Here is a 20,975-nt window from a genome sequence, read left to right as displayed (position 1 = left end):
CTGTATCAGATAACATTCTCTAAAACAGTCTCGCTTACGTTGAATAATTTCTTACAAAATGGCACGTATCATCAACAAATCTATTGTATGGATGTATTAGAAATAATACTTATGTGCCAAGATAAGCTTATGTATTTCTGCTATTTTTTTTTCCCCTTCAGAAATTAGTAAATGAGACATTCCAGAAGCTCTGGTTTACTCCAACTCCACACCATGATAAAGAAGCAATGACCAGGAAAATACTAAACATCACTGACGTGGTATGTTAAGCAAATTTGAATTAAGTTGTGTGTAAAATTTGATTATGTTTTTAGTATCTTTGAAATATTGCCTAGTCTTTTAGAATACAAAAAATATGCAAGTAATTTGATTATCAGGTGGTTTTCTTTATTCAGTGTCAGGAGACATATGCTAGAATTATTCATCTGATGGAACAGGCTGTAGGAAACTTTAAATGCTCACTAATCTGCTGGCAGTCATAACTGAGACCACGTTATATTCAGGTTATATAAAACACTTGTTCAGTTAAAACACAATAAATTTCTGTTATATTTAACATTTTCCAGGAAATGCTAGTAGCAGCATATAGTTAAGCCTAATTAAGAGGTTGTCTCTTAAAAAAAAATTATGTCCTCAATTGATAACATTTATTTTGAAAGATTAATAAACTGTTTTAGTAAATACAGGGGTCATGTTCTCACTCAAGGTAAACTAGTATCTGCATAATTTTATCTACTTTTTAGGAGCAGCAAATTAAATAACGTGTCTCAAAAAACCCACTTGTTTAAAATAAAATGCTTATACGTTTATAGTGAAAACGTGTTGTGTAAAACCACTGTGCTGAGAAGGTATTTTAATATCAATTATACCAAGGTGTAAATATCAAATAAAGGTAGTGACTTCGCTACTTAAAATTATGGGTTTAAACTCCATCATGCTTTTCAATATTTTTACTAAATGGTAGTGTAGCGTGCGTTTTTCCAGACTGAGAAGTCAGTTGATTTGACTTCAGCTTAATTCTCAGTTCTCCAGCCAATTCTATTTTGGAGCACCTGTGAGCTGTTCCTGACATACGATACCAGTGAAAACTTAGTTGGTTTATATTAAAACATGTATATGCATATATATACACACATTCATTTTTTATGTCAGGCTTGTATTTGTGCTTTAATCAGTACAAAATGTTCTATGAAACCAAAATTTGGTTTATGCTAGAGCCAACAATCTCCAGTAAAATGGATAGGTCTTGTGTTGTATGGGATACAAATTCTGGGATTGCTTAAATGGTGAGAACTATTTTTCAAATGCAGAAGACAGTTTCTGATCTCCAAAGATATTGTACTGAATGTATATGAAAATATATCTATGCATGTTTACTGATCTTTTAAGATGACATCTGTATTGAAGTAATTTTTCTTCAGATGCATTTTTTAACCAGTTTATTCCAAAACTACTTTTAGGTTGCAGCTTGTAGAGATACAGGGTATGATTGGTTTGAACAGCTTCTTCAAAATGTAAGTAATGAATTTTGAATGTATGGCGCAATTGTAAGAATTTTAACATTTCTTTTGGTACTAAAACACATTGAAGGGAGACTATAAGAGCAGCCCTTTACAGTAGACAAATTCAATTCATACCCTTTAAACATTTGAGCTTTTTTTAAATCTTCATTGGTGTAATTTTCTTTGTCTCCAACATTACTTTCTTTCTTTCAATATGATCTGTTTTAAAAATAATTCACTTTTTGTTTTGGGGAGAGTTTTTGGATTTTTATTTTTAATTTCATGGTCTCTTCAATAACGAGTGACATAACATTAAGTCCACAGCGAAGATAATTCTGAAATGAGGCCTCTAGTGTATTGTGGGGGTGTGTGTTAATGGTAGATAAGTGTATTTTCATGTCAAATATATTTGTTATGCAGTTTATAGAAGCAGTGAATCTTCAGAGTTTAGCTTACTTCTACATTATATTTTACTCTGATTTTTCTAATAAATGAGCTTGCTTTGTTTATATCTCAGCCTGTGTTATTTTTCTCCTCTACAATTTGTATGCACTTGTTAATTTTCAAGAAAAATTAACAAAAGCATGCATGGGGGAATTGGAGGTCTCCAAAGATTTTACTTTAGCCTAGAGTGCCATGAAAATAGGTAGCCAAGTAAACCAAAGTGCCTCAATGCCTGCACTGAAGTAAAAGCTATAGTATGGGTTCAATTAAATGAACTGATTGAAATGTTCATAGAACTATGTTTCATCTTAGTTTTATATTTTTGCTTAGTGTCAAAAACAATGTTCCTTTTGAATTTGCTTTTTTTTGTTTTTTTCTAAGCGTTTTAAAAAGCCTTCTAACTCCTATTAGTTACTGCTGGCAAGTATGACTACATTATTGTTTTCTGCATTATTTCATTAAGCACAAAGTTAGCTTTCATCCCAATGCAAAAATCAGTAGAACTGTTCTGTTCTCTTTTGTCTTTTTGTTGCAGTTATTTTTTCTTTACTTATCTTGCATTTTGGTTTGATTTTATATTTTTTTTTGCTTCCCTTAATTTTTCTTTACCACGTAACTTTTATGGAGAAGTTAATTGCTTTTGTAGTGCAAATTCCTTGTGTATCTGTAGTAATTGTTATAAAACCAGCATGTATCCAATATAAATGAATGCACTCTTAATACTAAATCATTTTCTGTTTCATCTGCTATAGCTGTTGAAGTCAGAAGAGGATGCCTCATATAAACCTGTGAAGAAAGCCTGTACCCAACTTGTTGATAATTTAGTTGAGCACATTCTTAAATATGAGGAATCTTTATCAGGTAATATTGTTTACAACCCAGTAGCTCCTTTGAATTTTATGTGATACTGTAACAGTTGTGGTTCAAATTACTATTGTGAAAAGTGACTGTTACAGAATTCCTATTATGAAATTGATGGTAATGAATTTTTGCATTTAAGTTCATTGTGAACTTTTAAGCACTGTACAATAATAAAGCTTCCCTAATTTTCCCTAGCTAACCACAATAACAGAACTACTTTTAAAATAAATTGTTCAAACTTTTAGATCACTAAAACCAAAACAAACATGGCAAGCTTTATTTGCATTAATACGTTCTACAGTTGTAATAAGAATCATTAGCTGGGCCACTCTTCTGTGTACAGTAAGTAGCTTAAAAACTAGTGATGTCTTTGAAGCATCTATGCTTCTTATATCACATATTTTGAGAACGTAATGTGTTAACATTTGTATGTGATCGCATCTAATCTAATAAGAATATTCTGTATTGGTCTTGAAATATAAGTTATGAAAGATATATTCATGTGATGTTTTGGTCATATGTTTTCATTGCTCAAACATTACTTTGTGTATTTTCTAATTTTTTTGCAGATTCTGACAACAAAGGTGTGAATTCTGGTCGATTGGTTGCTTGCATAACCACTTTGTTCTTATTCAGCAAAATCAGGCCCCAGCTAATGGTCAAACATGCCATGACCATGCAGCCATACCTGACTACTAAATGTAGTGTAAGTAGAGAAAATTAGAAAATCAGTCTTCCCCCTCCCCTCCCCCCCGATAATTAAGATAGGAAATAATTGGCTCTCTTATATGCTTGATGAAAATGAAGGTAGGAAAAGAGAAATAAAAATTGTGTTTCTATTTCCTGAGCATCATATCTTCTGAAGATATTAGGTTCTTTTGATGAGCTCTGTAGCTTCTAAGATGCTGTTCCTCACCCTCTACCTCCACATTTTACAGTCAAATGAAACTGAAACCTGTTCTGCCTCTTTCCCTTGAGGACTAAAGCCTAGTTTTTCACCTGTTATGAAAGAATTTCTTAAAATTGTTTTGGTTTATAGTCACAGTCTTAAAAGTAGTTAAGATTTAACATGAATCTTAAGACTAAATGTATGGTTCCATAAGATAGAGTGATCTAACATATAGCAAATATATCAGAAGGAAAATATCCTGCTCTATCTTCTCCAGCATTTCACCTCTCCCTTCCCTAGCTTTGGTGTTTTTGTATTCCCCTGTAAGACAGTTTAGCTCACAAAAATGGTAGAGAGCTATAATGCTTAACCCCCTGCTCTGATAAAACGCCCCCCCTCCTCTGAAATATTGCATCACTTTCTGCCATTTCTATTAACACAGTTGGCTCAGTGAAGGTTGTGATGAACCCCTGATCTAGCAGAAGGAGCAGGGCAGGATCATGCAGCCATGGCTCAAGGAAGAGCTTGGCTGTGTGGGTGGCAGCAATCCGTTACATCAGGTCAGATGCTCAGGGAAAGGCAGGCTTGAGAATACTTGTTATTGGTTTAGCTTGTAGGTATAGCCTAGCACTTTACAGGTTCAGCCCTGGAGCATTCTCTAGGCACGTCTAGAACAGACTTTTAGAGCTGCTTCTGATCAAACAGTATAGGAAAGGGTTATCTAATTATTTACTTGCTGCAACATCTCTTTAGTGCATTACGTAAGTTTTGTACTTATACAGTTAAGAGATGAATTGTACAATTACCACTGTCAGCTCAAATATGTTAAATAGCTTGATAGTAACATTTGGGAATTATCCTATTGTGATTAGTGAGCTTGATTTGTCAAAAAAGTCAATTTCTAGCAAGATGTATATTTAATATATAAATGTTTTCCATAGCTTCTTCATTTACAATACATATACAGTCATGATAATGCAAATCAGTAATCATTTTAATTGTAAATTCTGTATTCATCCACATTACTATTTATTTTGTTTAAGCCACATTCAGCCATAGCACAACTTCATTTGTTGCCAATACATGTTGCCAGGTGTTGTGTGTTCTCTAGCATGCACGTGTTATGAATGGTTTAGGTCACTTAAAGAATCATTATCAAAGTTATTAGTGAAATAGTTTTAATAGGAATTTGTGGGAGTGAGACTTCACAAAGTTCAGTGACAAGGTTCACTCTACTACTTACTACAGAGATAAATCACACAAAGAAGAATCAAATTAAAATTAAGCTGGAATGCTTTACATGGAGACTAAAGATGTAAAAGGGTAGGAGAGACCCTCCTGTTGAGTCACGAGATTCAAAGTGTACCCTTGATAGAGCTTAGGTTTGGCTAGATCCAGTCCTAGTCTCAGACTTGGACAACGGTTTATATCTAAAGGATGTCTAAGGTTTATTCACAATTTAAGTTCAATCATAAGATTCTAGCAGCACTTAACCTTTGACTATTTTTAACATTTACAAAGTGAATCAATAGGATTTGCTTAAATTACAAAAGTGGCTTTAACTATGGATTTGTAATGGCAATACTTGTTATGAGGTACCTAAATCAATTCACACACACATGCACAAAGGAATAGATGTGTGTGTGTATATATATACACATATATATAAAAAAATGTACAAAGGTATACCCATTAAAAGTTCCCCTTGAGTTCAGTGAAATATTCACATTGAATGCCTTTGCATTTCTCAGCGGGTGAAGGGTTGAGCCTCGAGGAGTGGGGGTATCAGCCCAGGCTCTGTTGTTAGTTTTCGGCAGTGGTCCTCCTAACTTTGCAAACTTGGAGTTTACAAACTCTGAGAGGTGTCCCACTCAGAGGGAGATGCTGTTTGCAGCCCACTGTGGTCCAGGAGAGCTCAGAAGGGCCTCGCTAAGACCACTGTTTATAGGTTCAGAGATGATTGGCTTTAGTCAACAGTAATTTTCTGTCCTGGCCACAATCCAAGTCAGTAATTCCTGGGATTTTTCAAAATTCCAGTGACAGTGGTACCATACCACTTGGATTCAGATAAGGAATGTTCCCAGACTTGTTAGGGGATGTTATGATTCAGATAGGAATTGTTTCTGATACAGTCAGTGCCATTTTCCACCTCAGCCAGGCAAAAAGTTGCTAGTATGATCAAGGGATGCTTATCCATCCAACTCATTATGCAGAGGCTAAGGCCTATTGGGGATTCCTGAGATCCTATAGCGGCCCAGGGGAGGGGGTGAGATGCACCACCTTGTGTCAGGAAGAGTTCCTTTTGAATTGTTGTAGGACTCAAAAAAATTATAAGGACCAAAAGTTTTCAGGTCTGCAATAGCCTTGATGGGAGGTGAAGTTCTGCTTCTACCGATTATTTTTTTTCTATAAGTTCTGTAGAGAACAAGAACTTGCTTTCAAAATAATATGTAATTTAAAAGCAGATGTAAACTACATAAATATTCTTTTAAATCTTTGCCAAATATCTTACATAACATACATAATTGTATAATATTATGTAATTGTATTGTATTAATATTAATTATGTAATGTTAATACATATAATTACATAAGAATAATAATAATAATACTTGGCTTATAGGTAACACAGACAGGAATGTTAAGTGCTATAAATACTGTTGTTTCAGACCCAGAATGATTTCATGGTAATCTGCAATGTTGCAAAAATATTAGAACTTGTAGTTCCATTAATGGAGCACCCAAGTGAGACCTTTCTTGCTACTATTGAGGAAGACCTCATGAAACTTATCATCAAATATGGCATGACGGTAAGCTTTTAATTGCTGCTATTCAGTTGATTCCATTTCACATTATGAAATACACGGTTTAGACTTAAAGAAAGTCTGTCTTCATTATGAAAATAACTTTTGAGCCATGAAAAATCAATGTTCTTTTGGTTTACTGGTGTTTGTATGTGGTGTTATATTTTAACAAGTATAAGTTTGGGCAGGTTTTCAGAGCAGTCTAGGAGATGGACATTACATCTTTTAGGTCTTTAGTTTTGGTTCTACATAGCTTTTTCCTACATAACTTAACAAAAATCTGGTTTAGCTTCTAAATATAGAACTCATTTGTTCTTTCTTGATCCTAGGTTGTTCAGCATTGTGTGAGCTGTCTTGGGGCTGTTGTGAACAAGGTCACCCAGAACTATAAATTTGTGTGGGCCTGTTTTAATAGATACTATGGTAAGTAAAATCACAACATATAATTTGTAGAGGAATGAAGCTGGGTTAATTAGCATTGATAATATACAACTGTGGGCTGGCTTCAGGGGCGGTGGGTTGGCCGATGTAGATAAGGTGCAGCTGTGGCTGGTTCTGTTAAGTGGTTGAGAGCCAATGAAGAGAGAGCAGCTGAAGAAGAGGCAAGAGGAGAGAGGGCATGTGCTTTGGAGGAGGTGAGGAGAAAACAGCAGAGGGACTGGCATGAAGAGTGTGTTGGTATGAGATGGTAAAAGACCTTGTTGCAGCTTGATAGTTTGGAGAGCGCTGTGACAATAATTGTCACTTCAGTTTTGGTTGTGAGTCTTGTCTTGGGGATGCGCCATGATTAAATACTGTGATCAAAACTTTTATCTTATTGTAGGTGCACTTTTGAAATTAAAAAGTCAATACCAAGAAGACCCCAACAGTACAGTACTTACTGCCAATAAACCAGCACTCCTTAGATCACTTTTCACTGTTGGAGCATTGTGTCGGCATTTTGATTTTGATCAGGAAGATTTTAAGGGCAACAGTAAGGTAAAATAACTTGTATTTACTCTCCGTGTCTTATGTATATTAAATGATCCACTTTGATTTGCAAGCACACTGTTTCTAGTCCCTCAAAGCTATGTATTTTTTCATAATGTGTACAATATAGCTTTTTGTAAATACATGGTTTTTCTCCTTTTTATAAGAGATTAAAAACATCTGTTTCATCTTCAAATAGTTATTTTAATTTTAATTTCCTCAGGTTAACATTAAGGATAAAGTACTTGAACTGCTGATGTATTTTACAAAGCATTCAGATGAAGAAGTACAGACAAAAGCCATTATTGGCCTTGGTAAGAAATATTGATAGTTTTTATTATTATTCTGCTATAGTAAAAATCCATGCATTTCAGCAAGAATTCATTTATTTGTGTAGTGGCAGGGGAGTTTGTTTGATTTTAAATCAAAGTTCACCGCATGTCTTATTTGAGAACTGGCTATAGAAATGTAGTCAGAGGGATACTTTGAAGTTGCATAATTCTGCAGCAGATTGGATGCTCTTGACAGCTAATGCTTTTTTGATGTGTGACCAAGTCTTAAAAAGCATCAGATTTCCGAAGTAATGGAGATGTTATTTTTTTTCCCACATGCAAGTATGTTGTAACTCAATCTCATTTTTCAGTCCACAGGGTATGGTTAAAGAATAACTAGAAAAAATGCTGGAAAAACTTTGAGAATTTTAAGTGTAGGGGCAGATATTCTACAGGAGTCAAGGGAATTCTGGCAGTTTATACCAACTGGAGGATACTCTGAAATTTCAGGAGGCACTGAGATGATGTCATAGTCTAAATATTACAGTTTGGCTTGAGAATTTGGTAGTATTTCAGTTTTAAATAGATTCTTTATCTGAAGGCATTAGTGTGGTATCTCAGTGACTTGCAGTAGTGCATAAAATACCATTGAGTGGTTTGTATTACATTCATCTTCTGCTCAAGGACCAAAACTGTATATGTGAGAGACTCTTGTTTGGGCAGATAGGCCTTGGTTTCTGGAAGAGTTCAGTTCATGGTTATGGCTTAGTCAAAAGCTGTCTCGCATACATGTGAGTTGCGTTGTATGGATTAATTATGGACAAGAATTTGTCTCCTTACATTGCTGTTTAGATGGTTTTTTAGATATCCTACTTCAGCTCAAGCTAGGGAGGACTCCAATGATAAGGACAGAGACTGAATCTTGGTTTAATATTCTGTGAGGAAACAATTTCAGACAGCTGAGTGGGATTAATGGCTTTAGAGTTGCCTCTGTTGCAGGAGCAATGCTACAGTGTTCTGGACTAGCTGGAAGTTTTTCTAGGCATTGTATCAAGATGCACAATGCTTACTGTAGTCCATTCTAATTTAATTGTCCTCTACAGAATATTGCCCATTGGTTAGGGACTGTCTTCCTAACCATAGGCGTAATTACTTTACTCATGGATGCTGAGAATGTTGCATTTATCAAAAATGTTTCTAAATTGTAGACTGAACTGTGATCAGTTTGGGGGAAGAGGAGAAAACAGGGCTGGCTATCAGTAGGCATTCTTCATATATATTTTTTTTTTCCTCTGCCCATAAGCATGTCTGTATTTTAATGAAACCTCAGACAACTATTTTCAGTTATATATTAATCTCATCTAAGTAGTGGTTGCACTTTGAGGGTTGCTGCTGGATGTACAGAGATGTGGTAGGCAGTGCAAAGTTCTAACTTACAGGCTGGTAATTGAGCCAAGTTTTCAAATACATACAACATTTGTGTGCAGCAATAAGGTGAAAATTACTAACAAGGTAATTCAACATGTATATACAGTGAAGGTATCATGTGAAGAGCATGTGCTTTCCTATCAGTAATTATTAGTGTGTCCTTTCAGTAAGGACACTCAACAGTTTTAGCCTTTGTTTTGGGATGTGTCACTGCTCTTGAGGGATTAAGCTTAACCATAAGCTTTAATAATTATGGTTATGCTTCTCTTCTAGATGTGTACTTGCAAGGCAGATTGAGGATACAAAATTTTGTTAGTAAATTTAGCTAAACCTATAAGTATCTAATAGGTAATGACTTACTCGCCCAAGTTCAGTGCTTACTCTTAAGAGAGTGAAAACAAAGGTATGAAGAGAAGTGGTGTGAGGGCAGCCCCAAGATGTGAAGTCAGTCCTTAAAAGAACACAGCAGATGCCTTTTTTCATCTCCTATGACAAATTCTTATGCCAAGTAAGATTTCTTCCCTGCTTACAGGAGATGGAAAAAATAAGAATTTCCTTGAGAATACTGGTGGGTTTAGACCAGGGGTCCTCAAACTTTTTAACCAGGGGGCCGGCGCGGATGAAGGGGCAGGCAGTCATCTACGGCTGCTTGGTTCCCCCCCCCCCCAACCCCTGGCGGGGGGGTTCTGTAAATACCGGGGGCCGGATTGAGGACCCTGGGGGGCCGTAGTTTGAGGACTCCTGCTTTAGACTCTCTTAAGTGAATGAAAGAAGGGAAGAGTTATGGATTGTTAAACATACATGCAAATGCTTTTAATTTTTAAAATTAACCTTAAGAAATGGGTTGGATTTTCTTAGAGGTGTTCAAGTTATAAACATCAATATACACCTGTATAGAGTGTACAATTATACATACTTCAGAGGAGCATCACTAATTTTTTTCACCTCTCCCCTCAGTCTCCCCTGTCTTCTCTCCTATTCCTGTTTTGAGACTGAAATGAGATCTTAAACACACTGAGGTCTTGCCCTAGACTTAGCCTTTACCTACGTTGTCTTTTCTGTGTGCACAGAGCCAGTTTTAAAAACCTGATTCAGTCTTCCTTTTGTTCAGCCACTTTTATACATTGCTTTTGCATACTTTTATTTTGTTTTCCCCCATTCTTCTATTATGTTTATGTTTTCTGTGTTCATTCAGAATCTTAGTTTTCTGTGGCTGTGAAAAATACTTAGTGTCTGCTTTTCTCGCAGTCTTAATAAAAAATGAATCAAGTAGTTAAACACAGTTTAAATTGGGAAGTTGTGTTCCCATTGCTGTTTATTTTATGATACACTGTAAGAATGTCAGCAGTGCTTCTAAATCTACATATGTGATCTAAAATTATATATACTGTCACTAATTTAGATCAAAGTTTTTATGAAGCAAAGACTTCCCTGATTAAGAATAACCAGTTCTTTGTCAAGGGTAGGGATGCAGCTAAAAGCAGTTCTATAGTGTGTATCTTCCAACAGATGTAGTCTTGGGAATGCTTCAGATAGTTTTCAAGAGAAGATCTTAATAGGTATATAAATAATGACAGCAAGAGGTATAAATTTTGTTTTACTGTGTTCACTATGTGTTTTTTTCTTTTAAGATTTTATTTTTTTAATACTCATGGTATTTATCAATTTTTCCTCATTTGCTCTGCCTCCATATGAATAACTCTTCACAGTTTGAACAGAATGTTTTTCTCAAAATGTATTAGAAAAGCAATAGGTAATTTTTAGCAATGTTCCTCCCTTGCTTTTGGGAGATCTCCTAGTCATTCAGATGCAGACCATTACACTGGACATAACTCCAGACCTGTGTAATTCTTCTTAGTGCAACTGCCCTGGGTCGGCACCCCATCTTTATCAGAGTCATAGCTAATAGAACTGTCGTAGCTAATAAAACTGTTGTGGCTATATAAGCCCTCCTTACAAGCTTAGAATGTCCATACGAAAAAGCAATACTGCTTGTAGTAGGAAAAGCTATGCTGTTGGGAGGAGATAAACTTCATACCTCTATTTTGAAGAAAGACTTAAAAAGCAGAAATACAATTTCTAGATAATAATGTGGAATGCTTCCTATTTTTTCATCCTTAGGATTTGCATTTATACAACACCCAAGTTTAATGTTTGAACAGGAAGTGAAGACTCTGTACAACAGCATTCTTTCAGATAAGAACTGTTCAGTAAACTTAAAAATCCAGGTGTTAAAAAACCTCCAGACCTACTTGCAGGAGGAGGATACACGTATGCAGCAGGCAGACAGAGACTGTAAGTGTTGAGTTCTTCTGTGCTAGAGGCATGCAAAACCTAACTTTCTTGCATACGGTTACTATATACATGAACTGAGTCACTATAAGATTGTTATCAATAATATTGTACACAAAGTATCTCTAGAATAATTTTCAAAAATTCATTATGTACATACGTATATTGAGAAATTAGCTTATTATTTACTTTCAAGGTGTATAAATCCTGAAAGCAATCCAGAATGCCTAATTGCTGTAATGATGGTAGTAATAGTTTTTATCAAAATTTTCTGTAAGGTTAATTTGCAGATACAAAATAAGAAATATTTTAAAAATTAAAATCTTTATTGAGGAACAGGACTTTAAAGTAGTGTCTCTAGTTTTTTGAAGTCTATTTGCTATCACTGCTCTGTTTCATGAGATCATAAACCCATTCTAAAGACAACTGGAATGTGTATGTATTGTATAAGCTTAAAGATGAGTGCACATCAAGTAATGGCAAAGTAAATGATTATACTGTGCTGAGTGTGCTATTGCTGTTGTCCTTTTTACAGGGAAAAAAGTAGCAAAGCAGGAAGACCTAAAAGAAATGGGTGATATTTCCTCAGGGATGAGTAGTTCCATCATGCAGCTATATCTCAAACAGGTCCTTGAGGCTTTCTTTCATACTCAGTCCAGTGTACGCCACTTTGCTCTAAATGTCATTGCACTGACGTTAAACCAAGGTCTCATCCATCCTGTTCAGGTATGGTGGGCTTTTATGATGGAAGGTTTTGTTATTCAGGTTTTCGGAGGTTTTTATGCTTGCTAGATACATTTCTAGTTTTATCTTTCAGCTGTGTTATAGTAATTTCATATTGTAGCAAGGGGCCTTTACAGAAAGCATATTTTGAAATCTATTTTATGTTGTTTACCCAGTGAGATTCCAAATGCTGTATTTTCTTGTCTTTAGATCAAGATGTAAAAGCCCAGCCAGTGCCTAAAGAGCACTTAAAAATGTACATTGGAGCATATTTCTGTTATACTTATAAATTTCAGGTGTATGGCAAGCTATTTTCTTTGATTCTTCATCCTGAAAACTGTGTCAGCCTGCCTCCGCCTCAATCCCCATGTCCTCCAAACACTATGGAATTCAGAGTCAATGTCAGAACTTCAGTTATCTCCATTATTCTTTGCTTGCATAATAGTTTTGTAATTATTTGTTTATACCACAGCCATTGTGCATGTTCAGTCATAAGTGGTGTTTTCTTTTTTTAATGGTATTTCATTGTAGTGTGAATTGATTTTACAGTTTTAGAGAAATGGAAATACTACCTGAAACCTCATACAACTTCTATCGTTTGTAGTGCTGGTCTGTTGTGTATTTTTGTACTGTTTGCTTGCAAAAAAGTAGTCAGGTAGTAAGTTGCATATAGCTTCCTATTCTAGTTTCTGCAGTAGTCAGAACATAACAAGAACAGTGTAATAGAAGAACAAAGAGTGAGAAAGAGGAAGTACAATGAATAATCATTTCATTTGTTTTTCAAGTGTGTGCCATACTTAATTGCTATGGGCACAGATCCAGAACCCTCTATGCGAAACAAAGCTGACCAGCAGTTGGTGGAAATAGACAAAAAATATGCTGGGTTCATTCACGTAAGTAATTCTAATTTATGCTTTTACAAAATACTGTTATGTTCTTGGGTGACTTAACGCTTCAATAGACCTCAGCTGCAGAAAAGGAATGTAAAGTAACAAATTCTCATGGTTTAACCCCAGTCAGCAACTAAGCACCACACAGCCACTTGTTCACTCCCTGCCCTGGTGTGATGAGGGAGAGAATCAGAAGGGTAAAAGTGAGAAAACTCATGGGTTGAGAGAAAGACAGTTTAATAGGTACAACAAGAAGAGCTGTGCACGCAAGCAAAGCAAAACAAGGGATTCATTCACCACTTCCCATGGGCAGGCAGGTGTTCAGCCATCTCCAGGAAAGCAGGGCTCCATCATGCATAACGGTTACTCGGGAAGACAAACGCCATCACTCTGAACATGCCTTCCTTCTTCCCCCAGTTTTATATTGCAGAGCATGATGTCATATGGTATGTGATCCCTTTGGTCAGCTGGGGTCAGCTCTCCCAGCTGTGCCCCCTCCCAACTTCTTGTGCACCCCCAGCCTACTTGCTGGTGGAGTGGGGTGAGGAGCAGAAAAGGCCTTGACTCTGTGTAAGCACTGCTCAGCAATAACTAAAACATCTCTGCATTATCAACACTGTTTTCAGCACAAATCCAAAACATAGCCCCATACTAGCTACTGTGAAGAAAACTAACTCTATCCCAGCCAAAAAACAGCACACAAATAAACAATAAGTAGCTGTAATGAAGATCCCAACTCTTTCCCCTGTTTGGAGATTTTGCTTCTTAGAAATAGAAAGTATATAATAATTTGAAGCATCTCTTCCAGTCTAAAAATTCCTTTAATTTTTAATTCACAGTAGTGTTGTGTTCACTGAATAGTATACAAGAGCATTTATTTGGTAAGAGGTAAGGACAGCTGTTTCATAATGTTTAGCAATGATTTTCCTGTGTCAGTAGACTAGGGAAGAAGAACAGCTTGTAAAAGTAGAGGTCCTTGGTGTATATGTATTAGAATATTAAGGCATCAAGGTTTTATAAATTGTAATCTAAGCAGAAGCATAGAAAGGTGTTAAGAACTGAGGGATCTTGCTGAAAGGAAAAATCTGAGGGCACAGTGAAGACTTGTAGAGTTTGTGGCACAGTGCCATTAGTTCTGCTTAAGATCTGAAATTGAGCTACAGCACCCTCTCCTTATTTCAGGTCCCAGTCTTGGTTGAGTATGTGTACTACATTGTGGGACTTCCTAAATCTGATTGTATTCAACTGAAATTGGAGCACTGCACTGTTCGTGGAACCCAAACAGATACCTAATCCAGTAGGTGAAGGCTAGCATATGAAATTTGCTATGGTAGGCAGATGGGATTTAGGACAATGTATAGATGAATAGACAACTACACTGAACAGAAGCAGAGGTGGTATGAGGAGAGTTGGATATGCAGCCTAGCTAGAGATTGTTTGTTCTGAAACTAGAGCAGAAGCCTTGACGTAAGTAAAATCAGCTGGAAATTACAGAATATATGCAAAAACCCCTCACTTTCTGTTTTTTAGTCCTATTGTACTAATGGACTCAGTTGTTGGTTTCACAAGTGACATCAAGCATACACATTTGGTAAAATATTTTGTTCGTGTATGAAAACATTTCAGTATTCTTGAAAATCGTTTAAATTGGAATACCTGGCTGCAGTGGGTAAACAGATTAGCTATATGTTCTAACAGAATTTATGGTGAAAGACATTTTGCTCTTTGCCACAAATTCTGTCTTTGTTTGCCAACTCAAAAGGTAGTAGTGCCACCTCAGTGCATGTTTGAAAGTTAAACCTCAGATGAGCATCCACTTAAAAGGAAGTAAGCTAAAACATGAGCTGACAGTTTCTTTTGACAGGCATTTGTTTAATTTTCCACTTTCAGCTTTACTGTTTAAAAGCAATGGTTTAAATAAATACTTTTCTATTTCAGATGAAAGCAGTGGCTGGTATGAAGATGTCTTATCAGGTACAACAGGCAATCAATACTTGCCCAAAGGATCCTGTAAGAGGTTTTAGACATGATGAATCATCCAATGCATTGTGTTCACACCTATACTCCATGATCCGAGGGAACCGTCAACACAGACGAGCGTTTCTAATTTCTTTACTCAACCTCTTTGATGATACTGCAGTAAGCATCACTTTCCTTCACTTAAAAATAAAATACAGCATTACAAGTTTAAATTCTCCTTTTACGGTGTATTTTTATGACATAATTATTGAAAGCTTTATTTCCTTAAGGTACTTTGGTTTGCTTTGTACCTATATAATAGAATGCATTTGTTACATTATTTCCAATCAATCCAAACTGAGTACAGAAAGGTACAGAATAATGCAAAAGTATCTTCAGGTATGACTAAATTTTGCATATATACATGTTGTTTAGAGCAGGTTTGGGGAGGTATGTAGAATAAAATTTGTGATCATGTTTTTGCTCTAGACTGTTAGGAACACGGGATAAGTGTATAAATCTAAGATATTTGTATGTATATTTACATGTAGTTTTGGGTTTTTTTTTAACTTCCAGAAAACAGAGGTGAATATGCTCTTGTACATAGCAGACAATCTAGCCTGTTTTCCTTATCAAACGCAGGAAGAGCCGCTGTTTATAATGCATCATATAGACATCACACTATCAGTTTCTGGTAGCAACCTACTACAGTCATTTAAAGAGGTATGTATATTTATATTTTAGTATATTTATTATGGCAGCAACATATCTTCTCTATAATTTGGTCAATTTTTCAGTTAATACAGTACCATTATTATGATATGGACCAGTAGTGTTACTTTGTAACCAGTAGTTAAAAAACAAGCAACCTTTTCTGTTCTGGCCTGCACCTGGTAGACACTAATTAAAAACTTTTCTTACATTGCTGCTTATGTTATTAAAAAAGAATGACAAATTAATTGGAATTAATATTAATTGCATGCATCTGGGAAGTACATGAACCCAGAATTATAGTGAAATATTGGTTTATTGTGTTTGATTGTTTAATTTTAATAATCTAGTTTGCTGTTTCTTTTGTTGTCAAATAGCTGATGACAGTTGCACATGTGTCATCTGGGAGATTTTATATGCGTTGTTTATTGCAAGAAAAGTGTGCAATATGTCTTAATGTAGCATATAAGAACCCAAATAACAGTATAGTATCTGTTGTTATGGCAGTACACAACCCTGTAAGAAAAAGGCCTCTGTTTCTTAAAGACTTCAATGTCTTTGTTTCCTGGACAACTTTAACAGTAGAAGGTCTAAACTGTTGGGAAACAAATCCATTTCTAGAATTTCCAATCTGACTGACTAGTAAGTACAAGTCAGAGTTGATACCTGAAAAGTACACTGCTTTGAATTCTCATCCTACTAAAGTAGGTTTTTAATCTGCTAGAAAGAAACAGCATGTTATTCAGATGGGGGACTAGTGTGTAGCATCAGCACATAGAGGATGAGATCCTATTTGGGACATCTTAAGTTCTGTGTTATGAGGAATCATACTATGTGCAGTAATAACACAAGTGTGAAATTCTGTAGCTTTATAAGTAGTAGAACTGATTATTAGTAATACTGTATATAATGACTTGGGGGTTTCTCTGGTCAGCAGTGCAATTAGTGTCATAGAATTTTAACAGAGACAAGGATTAAAACCAGCTTGGACTAGTCTGTACCAAAGTATTTATGGAAATATATGTAACATGAAAAAATTATATTCAGGTGAAACAAAAATGGAATTGTCTTCCTGTTTCATTGTATTTGGCCTTCTACTGCATTTTACTGTCTCTGCTAACAAACTTGAGCAGTGCTTTTAAGAATAACATGCCAGTGGAGTACTTACTGCTTCAGTTCCTTCTTTAACCACCTTGCAAAAAAATGTGGACTTTGGATCACTTTTTCGGGGGCCTTGGATTATAATTCAGCATCTTTTTGCCATAAATAATTTTAATCTTTCAATATCAAGTTACAAATTAATAACATTGATCAGGAAATTCTACTGAATTTAAGCCAATAATGATTTTTGGAAAGATTTTTTTTAGAAATGTACATGATGGTACTTACCATAATTTTGGAATATGTGTTAACTTCTCTGTCTCACAGTCTATGGTGAAAAACAAAAAAAAGGAAAGAAAGCCTTCATCAGATGAGGAGACCGAGAGTGACAGTAACAGTGGTAGCGAGAGCGAAATTGAGGAGGAAGCTTCTAAGCCTCGGAGGTTACGGAAACGAGTAGACTCTGATTCAGATTCTGATGAAGAAAATGATATAAATTCTGTGATGAAATGTTTACCAGAAAATTCAGCTCCTTTAATTGAATTTGCAAATGTCTCCCAAGGCATATTATTACTTTTGATGCTGAAACAGCATTTAAAGAACCTCTGTGGATTCTCTGATAGGTAAGGATATTTAGATAATAGGCCATCATGTTATCTAGACAGTTGTTTGGAAGTTGTTGTGTGGGGTTTTTTTAAAGTTGATTGTTAATAGTTGTTTAAGCAATAGAATTGTATAAGAGAAAAAACATGTAATAGGTTGAATGTAATGAAACTTTGGCTTAGAAAAAGCAATGATTTTATTTCTTACCAGGATGTCCATTGTATACAGAATGCTTAAAATATAACTACTTAGACTGAAGATTTTAAAAGTTTTTCCTTGAAATTGCTTTGGACTTTCCTTAAAAGCTCTTCTCTTCTGTTTTTTTTAAACAGTAAAATTCAGAAATATTCTCCATCTGAATCTGCAAAAGTTTATGATAAAGCGATAAACAGGAAGACAGGAGTTCATTTCCATCCAAAACAAACTCTGGATTTTCTGCAGAGCGATATGGCTAATTCCAAGATCACTGAAGAAGTAAAGAGGAGTATAGTAAAACAGTACTTAGATGTGAGTAAAGTTGCGCTGCAGAAAATCTGAAATCCTTTCAAACTAGGTAACACACTATAAACTGAAAGTAGATGCTGATGTATTGGATGAACATTTAAAAATGTTAAGTTCCTGGTAATCTTATGTGGTATACTGAAAACTCAGTTTCCTTTCAGGATGTTTAGCAGGATTATCTTTCAAAGACTTCTAATAAATTTAAATACAATAAAAATGAATTTCAACTAAAGGATATTAATCTTTGTCCTGGTTTTGGCTTTTTACAGAGTATCTTCTAATTTCTGGTATCCATCTTGTATACCTCTACTGTGTAACTTGTTCACTTTATCCCTGTTTCCCTCATAGGAACAGAGACCAGATCTAGTGTATTTACATTTCTCCTCCCCCTAATTCTTTAAAATATTAACTAGAGCAATTTTGGAAACACAGGAAGAAACCTCTTGCATATCTACTAGAAAATGAAAGTTAAAAAAGTTTGTAGAACAGAACCCAAGCTGTTGAAGTTTGTAAGTTGTCTGCCATTTGGTTTACTCTGTTTCTTTATCTTTTCATTTGTTATTTAATGTAGTGTGATATGAATACCTATTTTAAAACTTAGAATGTGGACTGATCTGTGTTTTGGGTTTTTTAATAGTTCAAGCTCCTTATGGAACATTTGGATCCTGATGAAGAGGAAGAAGAGGGAGAGGTGTCAGCTAGCACAAATGCTCGGAACAAAGCAATTACCTCGCTGCTTGGAGGAGGCAGCCCTAAAAACAATGCAGCTGAGACAGAGGATGATGAAAGTGATGGGGAGGATAGAGGAGGAGGCACTTCAGGGGTGAGGCGGAGGAGGAGTCAACGTATTTCGCAGCGTATTACGTAAAATTATTTTTGTGCTTATAAATGTCAGTCTATTATATTAAATGTACACCAAGTAATGTAATCTACATGGAAGAAAGCATTTTGTAGATAGAGATTCTCTACTTAACCATTTATACAACTTTTGTAGAAAGTTTAACAGAAAAGACAATAAAAACCAACCAAACTAGAAAATGAGATTTATCCCCTATAAAAATTTATTAATTTTCCTTTGGAATGTACTATGTGTTATCCTTCTTATTGTTGCCAAGTTTTTATGTAGCTTTGATTTATGTGTATATATAATTTTATATATCAATAAGAGATAAAGACACGGGTACAAATTAAGAGTATGTGGTTTTACAAGGATATGTTAACCCCTTGGCGCTGGCGGTGCGTCTCATTGCCGGCAATGGAATGTGTGCTGGGAAATCCCAACTCCCGGCGTCAAGGGATTAAAAGCAATAAAAGCAATAATTTCACTAAAGTTCTTTTGTGTAACACTTGGTCTTTTTTCCCCCCCAATGTTTTAGTCATTGAGAAGGTCAAAACGAAATTCAGACTCTACGGAGTTGGCAGCACAGATGAATGAAAGTGTTGATGTCATGGATGTCATCGCTATTTGCTGTCCAAAGTACAAAGACCGACCACAAATTGCAAGAGTAGTACAGAAAACCAGCAATGGCTTCAGTGTTCAGTGGATGGCAGGCTCCTACAGTGGCTCCTGGACTGAGGCTAAGCGCCGTGATGGCCGCAAACTGGTGCCTTGGGTAGACACTATTAAAGAGTCAGACATAATATACAAAAAAATTGCTCTAACAAGTGCTAATAAGCTGACTAATAAAGTTGTACAGACTTTACGATTGCTGTATGCTGCCAAGGATGGAACTTCCAGCTAATGAATTTGTACATGCAGCCAAATTTACAGGAATTGAAATAACAGGAAAACTTGAAATATCAACTTTATGGGGGAAAAAAAAAAACCACACACACACAAAAAACAAATCAGTTAAATGAAGAGTAAGAATGGAACCTGGGATGCAGGAAAAAAGAAGGAAATGTTTGGTAAACACTTCTGTGGGAGCTTCCTTCGCTGTTGTGCAGCAGAAACTTCTCAGTTCATTTTTACTCCCACTGTATTATAGTTTAACAAAAAAATGTTTATATCTTGGAAAAAAAAAAACCTTTCTGTTTAAAAAAATAAGTGAATGTTGAAAATTAGTCTGTTAATGTTCTTAATAAAGTGTTCTTGGAGTTTAACCTAGCAGCGGATGGCTTTCTTTAGCTTAGCCCAGTTTCCAGGGAAGCATTGTTTTTCCAGGCTGTAAAATGGCAGAATCTCCTGGATATATAATTTATTCTGTTGAAGGAAAAAAGCATGCAGTATCTATGACCTATTTGCAGGAGCAGTTTTTGTAAATGTAGATTTTGATGTATTGGGTCACCCCTAAAATAATACATGAGAAAAGGGATCCCCAGCAAATCTGGTGGAATGAATACTGCAATAAATTTTTTTACTACTTTGTTACTTGTCTGTTTCCATTTGAATTTCTTATTGTAAAGATCTGTTTAAATCCATTTATATTATTCTTCAGTCTTTTATGTAAAATTTACTATATTAGTGGTTTTCAAAACAAGACATAAAATATTGTTTATACAGTTTGTATAGGCTGACTTCTGAATAATTGGTATCTTTTTATTTTTATCCCTTAAAGGGTGTAAACACAAGTTAACTCCAGGGTTTTATTGTATCCTGCAATATTTAGTATTAACTATATGATTTAGCACTGTGTCAAACACATTTTCAAGAGTACATTTTGATATAAAAAGAAACTATAGTTTATTCCTTGTATGCTTCAATTTATTTCTAATGCTGTCCAAATGGTAATTTATGATAGTTTAAATTTTGGGAAAACTGAATGACTATTCTGCCTGGGCTATCTGGCCATGCATGCATTTCTCTGGGTTAATATAGAGAGGCCTTGTGTCAAAAGGAGATAGCTACCACTATCTGAAGAGTGAATGGGTATGAATCTGGGTAATTAAGTTACATTCCTTCACAAATGAATTTTTTTAAAAAAACATTTGTATATTAGCCTATTTTGTTTTACTAATTGAAAGATGATTTCACATTTTGTAAATTGAAAAAATGCTATTGAAAGCTTTCAGAAGCATTTGCTTCA

At 35.3% G+C, this 20,975-nt stretch overlaps 1 protein-coding gene across 9 annotated transcripts in view; it reads left to right on the top strand.

The window, feature by feature from the left end:
• The window catches only part of LOC129734519 (nipped-B-like protein), a 167,636-nt gene extending 147,001 nt beyond the window's left edge, over positions 1-20,635 (top strand). For 8 of the 9 annotated variants that reach the window (XM_055698079.1, XM_055698081.1, XM_055698077.1 and 5 more), the window contains 17 exons: positions 162-260; positions 1,461-1,514; positions 2,699-2,807; positions 3,377-3,513; positions 6,366-6,506; positions 6,830-6,923; positions 7,324-7,478; positions 7,693-7,783; positions 11,291-11,464; positions 11,997-12,187; positions 12,970-13,077; positions 15,013-15,213; positions 15,610-15,756; positions 17,173-17,468; positions 17,781-17,955; positions 18,587-18,772; positions 19,326-20,635. In XM_055698079.1, the coding sequence (XP_055554054.1) occupies positions 162-260; positions 1,461-1,514; positions 2,699-2,807; positions 3,377-3,513; positions 6,366-6,506; positions 6,830-6,923; positions 7,324-7,478; positions 7,693-7,783; positions 11,291-11,464; positions 11,997-12,187; positions 12,970-13,077; positions 15,013-15,213; positions 15,610-15,756; positions 17,173-17,468; positions 17,781-17,955; positions 18,587-18,772; positions 19,326-19,691 (2,724 nt within the window). In that variant the 3' untranslated portion in view covers positions 19,692-20,635. Of the gene's footprint in view, positions 1-161; positions 261-1,460; positions 1,515-2,698; positions 2,808-3,376; positions 3,514-6,365; positions 6,507-6,829; positions 6,924-7,323; positions 7,479-7,692; positions 7,784-11,290; positions 11,465-11,996; positions 12,188-12,969; positions 13,078-15,012; positions 15,214-15,609; positions 15,757-17,172; positions 17,469-17,780; positions 17,956-18,586; positions 18,814-19,325 lie in introns of all 9 variants that reach the window. The other variant, XM_055698078.1, reaches the window with a different exon arrangement.
• Positions 20,636-20,975: the final 340 nt, after the last annotated feature.

The sequence above is a fragment of the Falco cherrug genome, chromosome W, assembly GCF_023634085.1.
Source record: "Falco cherrug isolate bFalChe1 chromosome W, bFalChe1.pri, whole genome shotgun sequence".
Classification (NCBI taxonomy): domain Eukaryota; kingdom Metazoa; phylum Chordata; class Aves; order Falconiformes; family Falconidae; genus Falco; species Falco cherrug.
The sequence above is the reverse complement of the archived record's forward strand: the minus strand, read 5'-3'. Positions and strand labels throughout refer to the sequence as shown.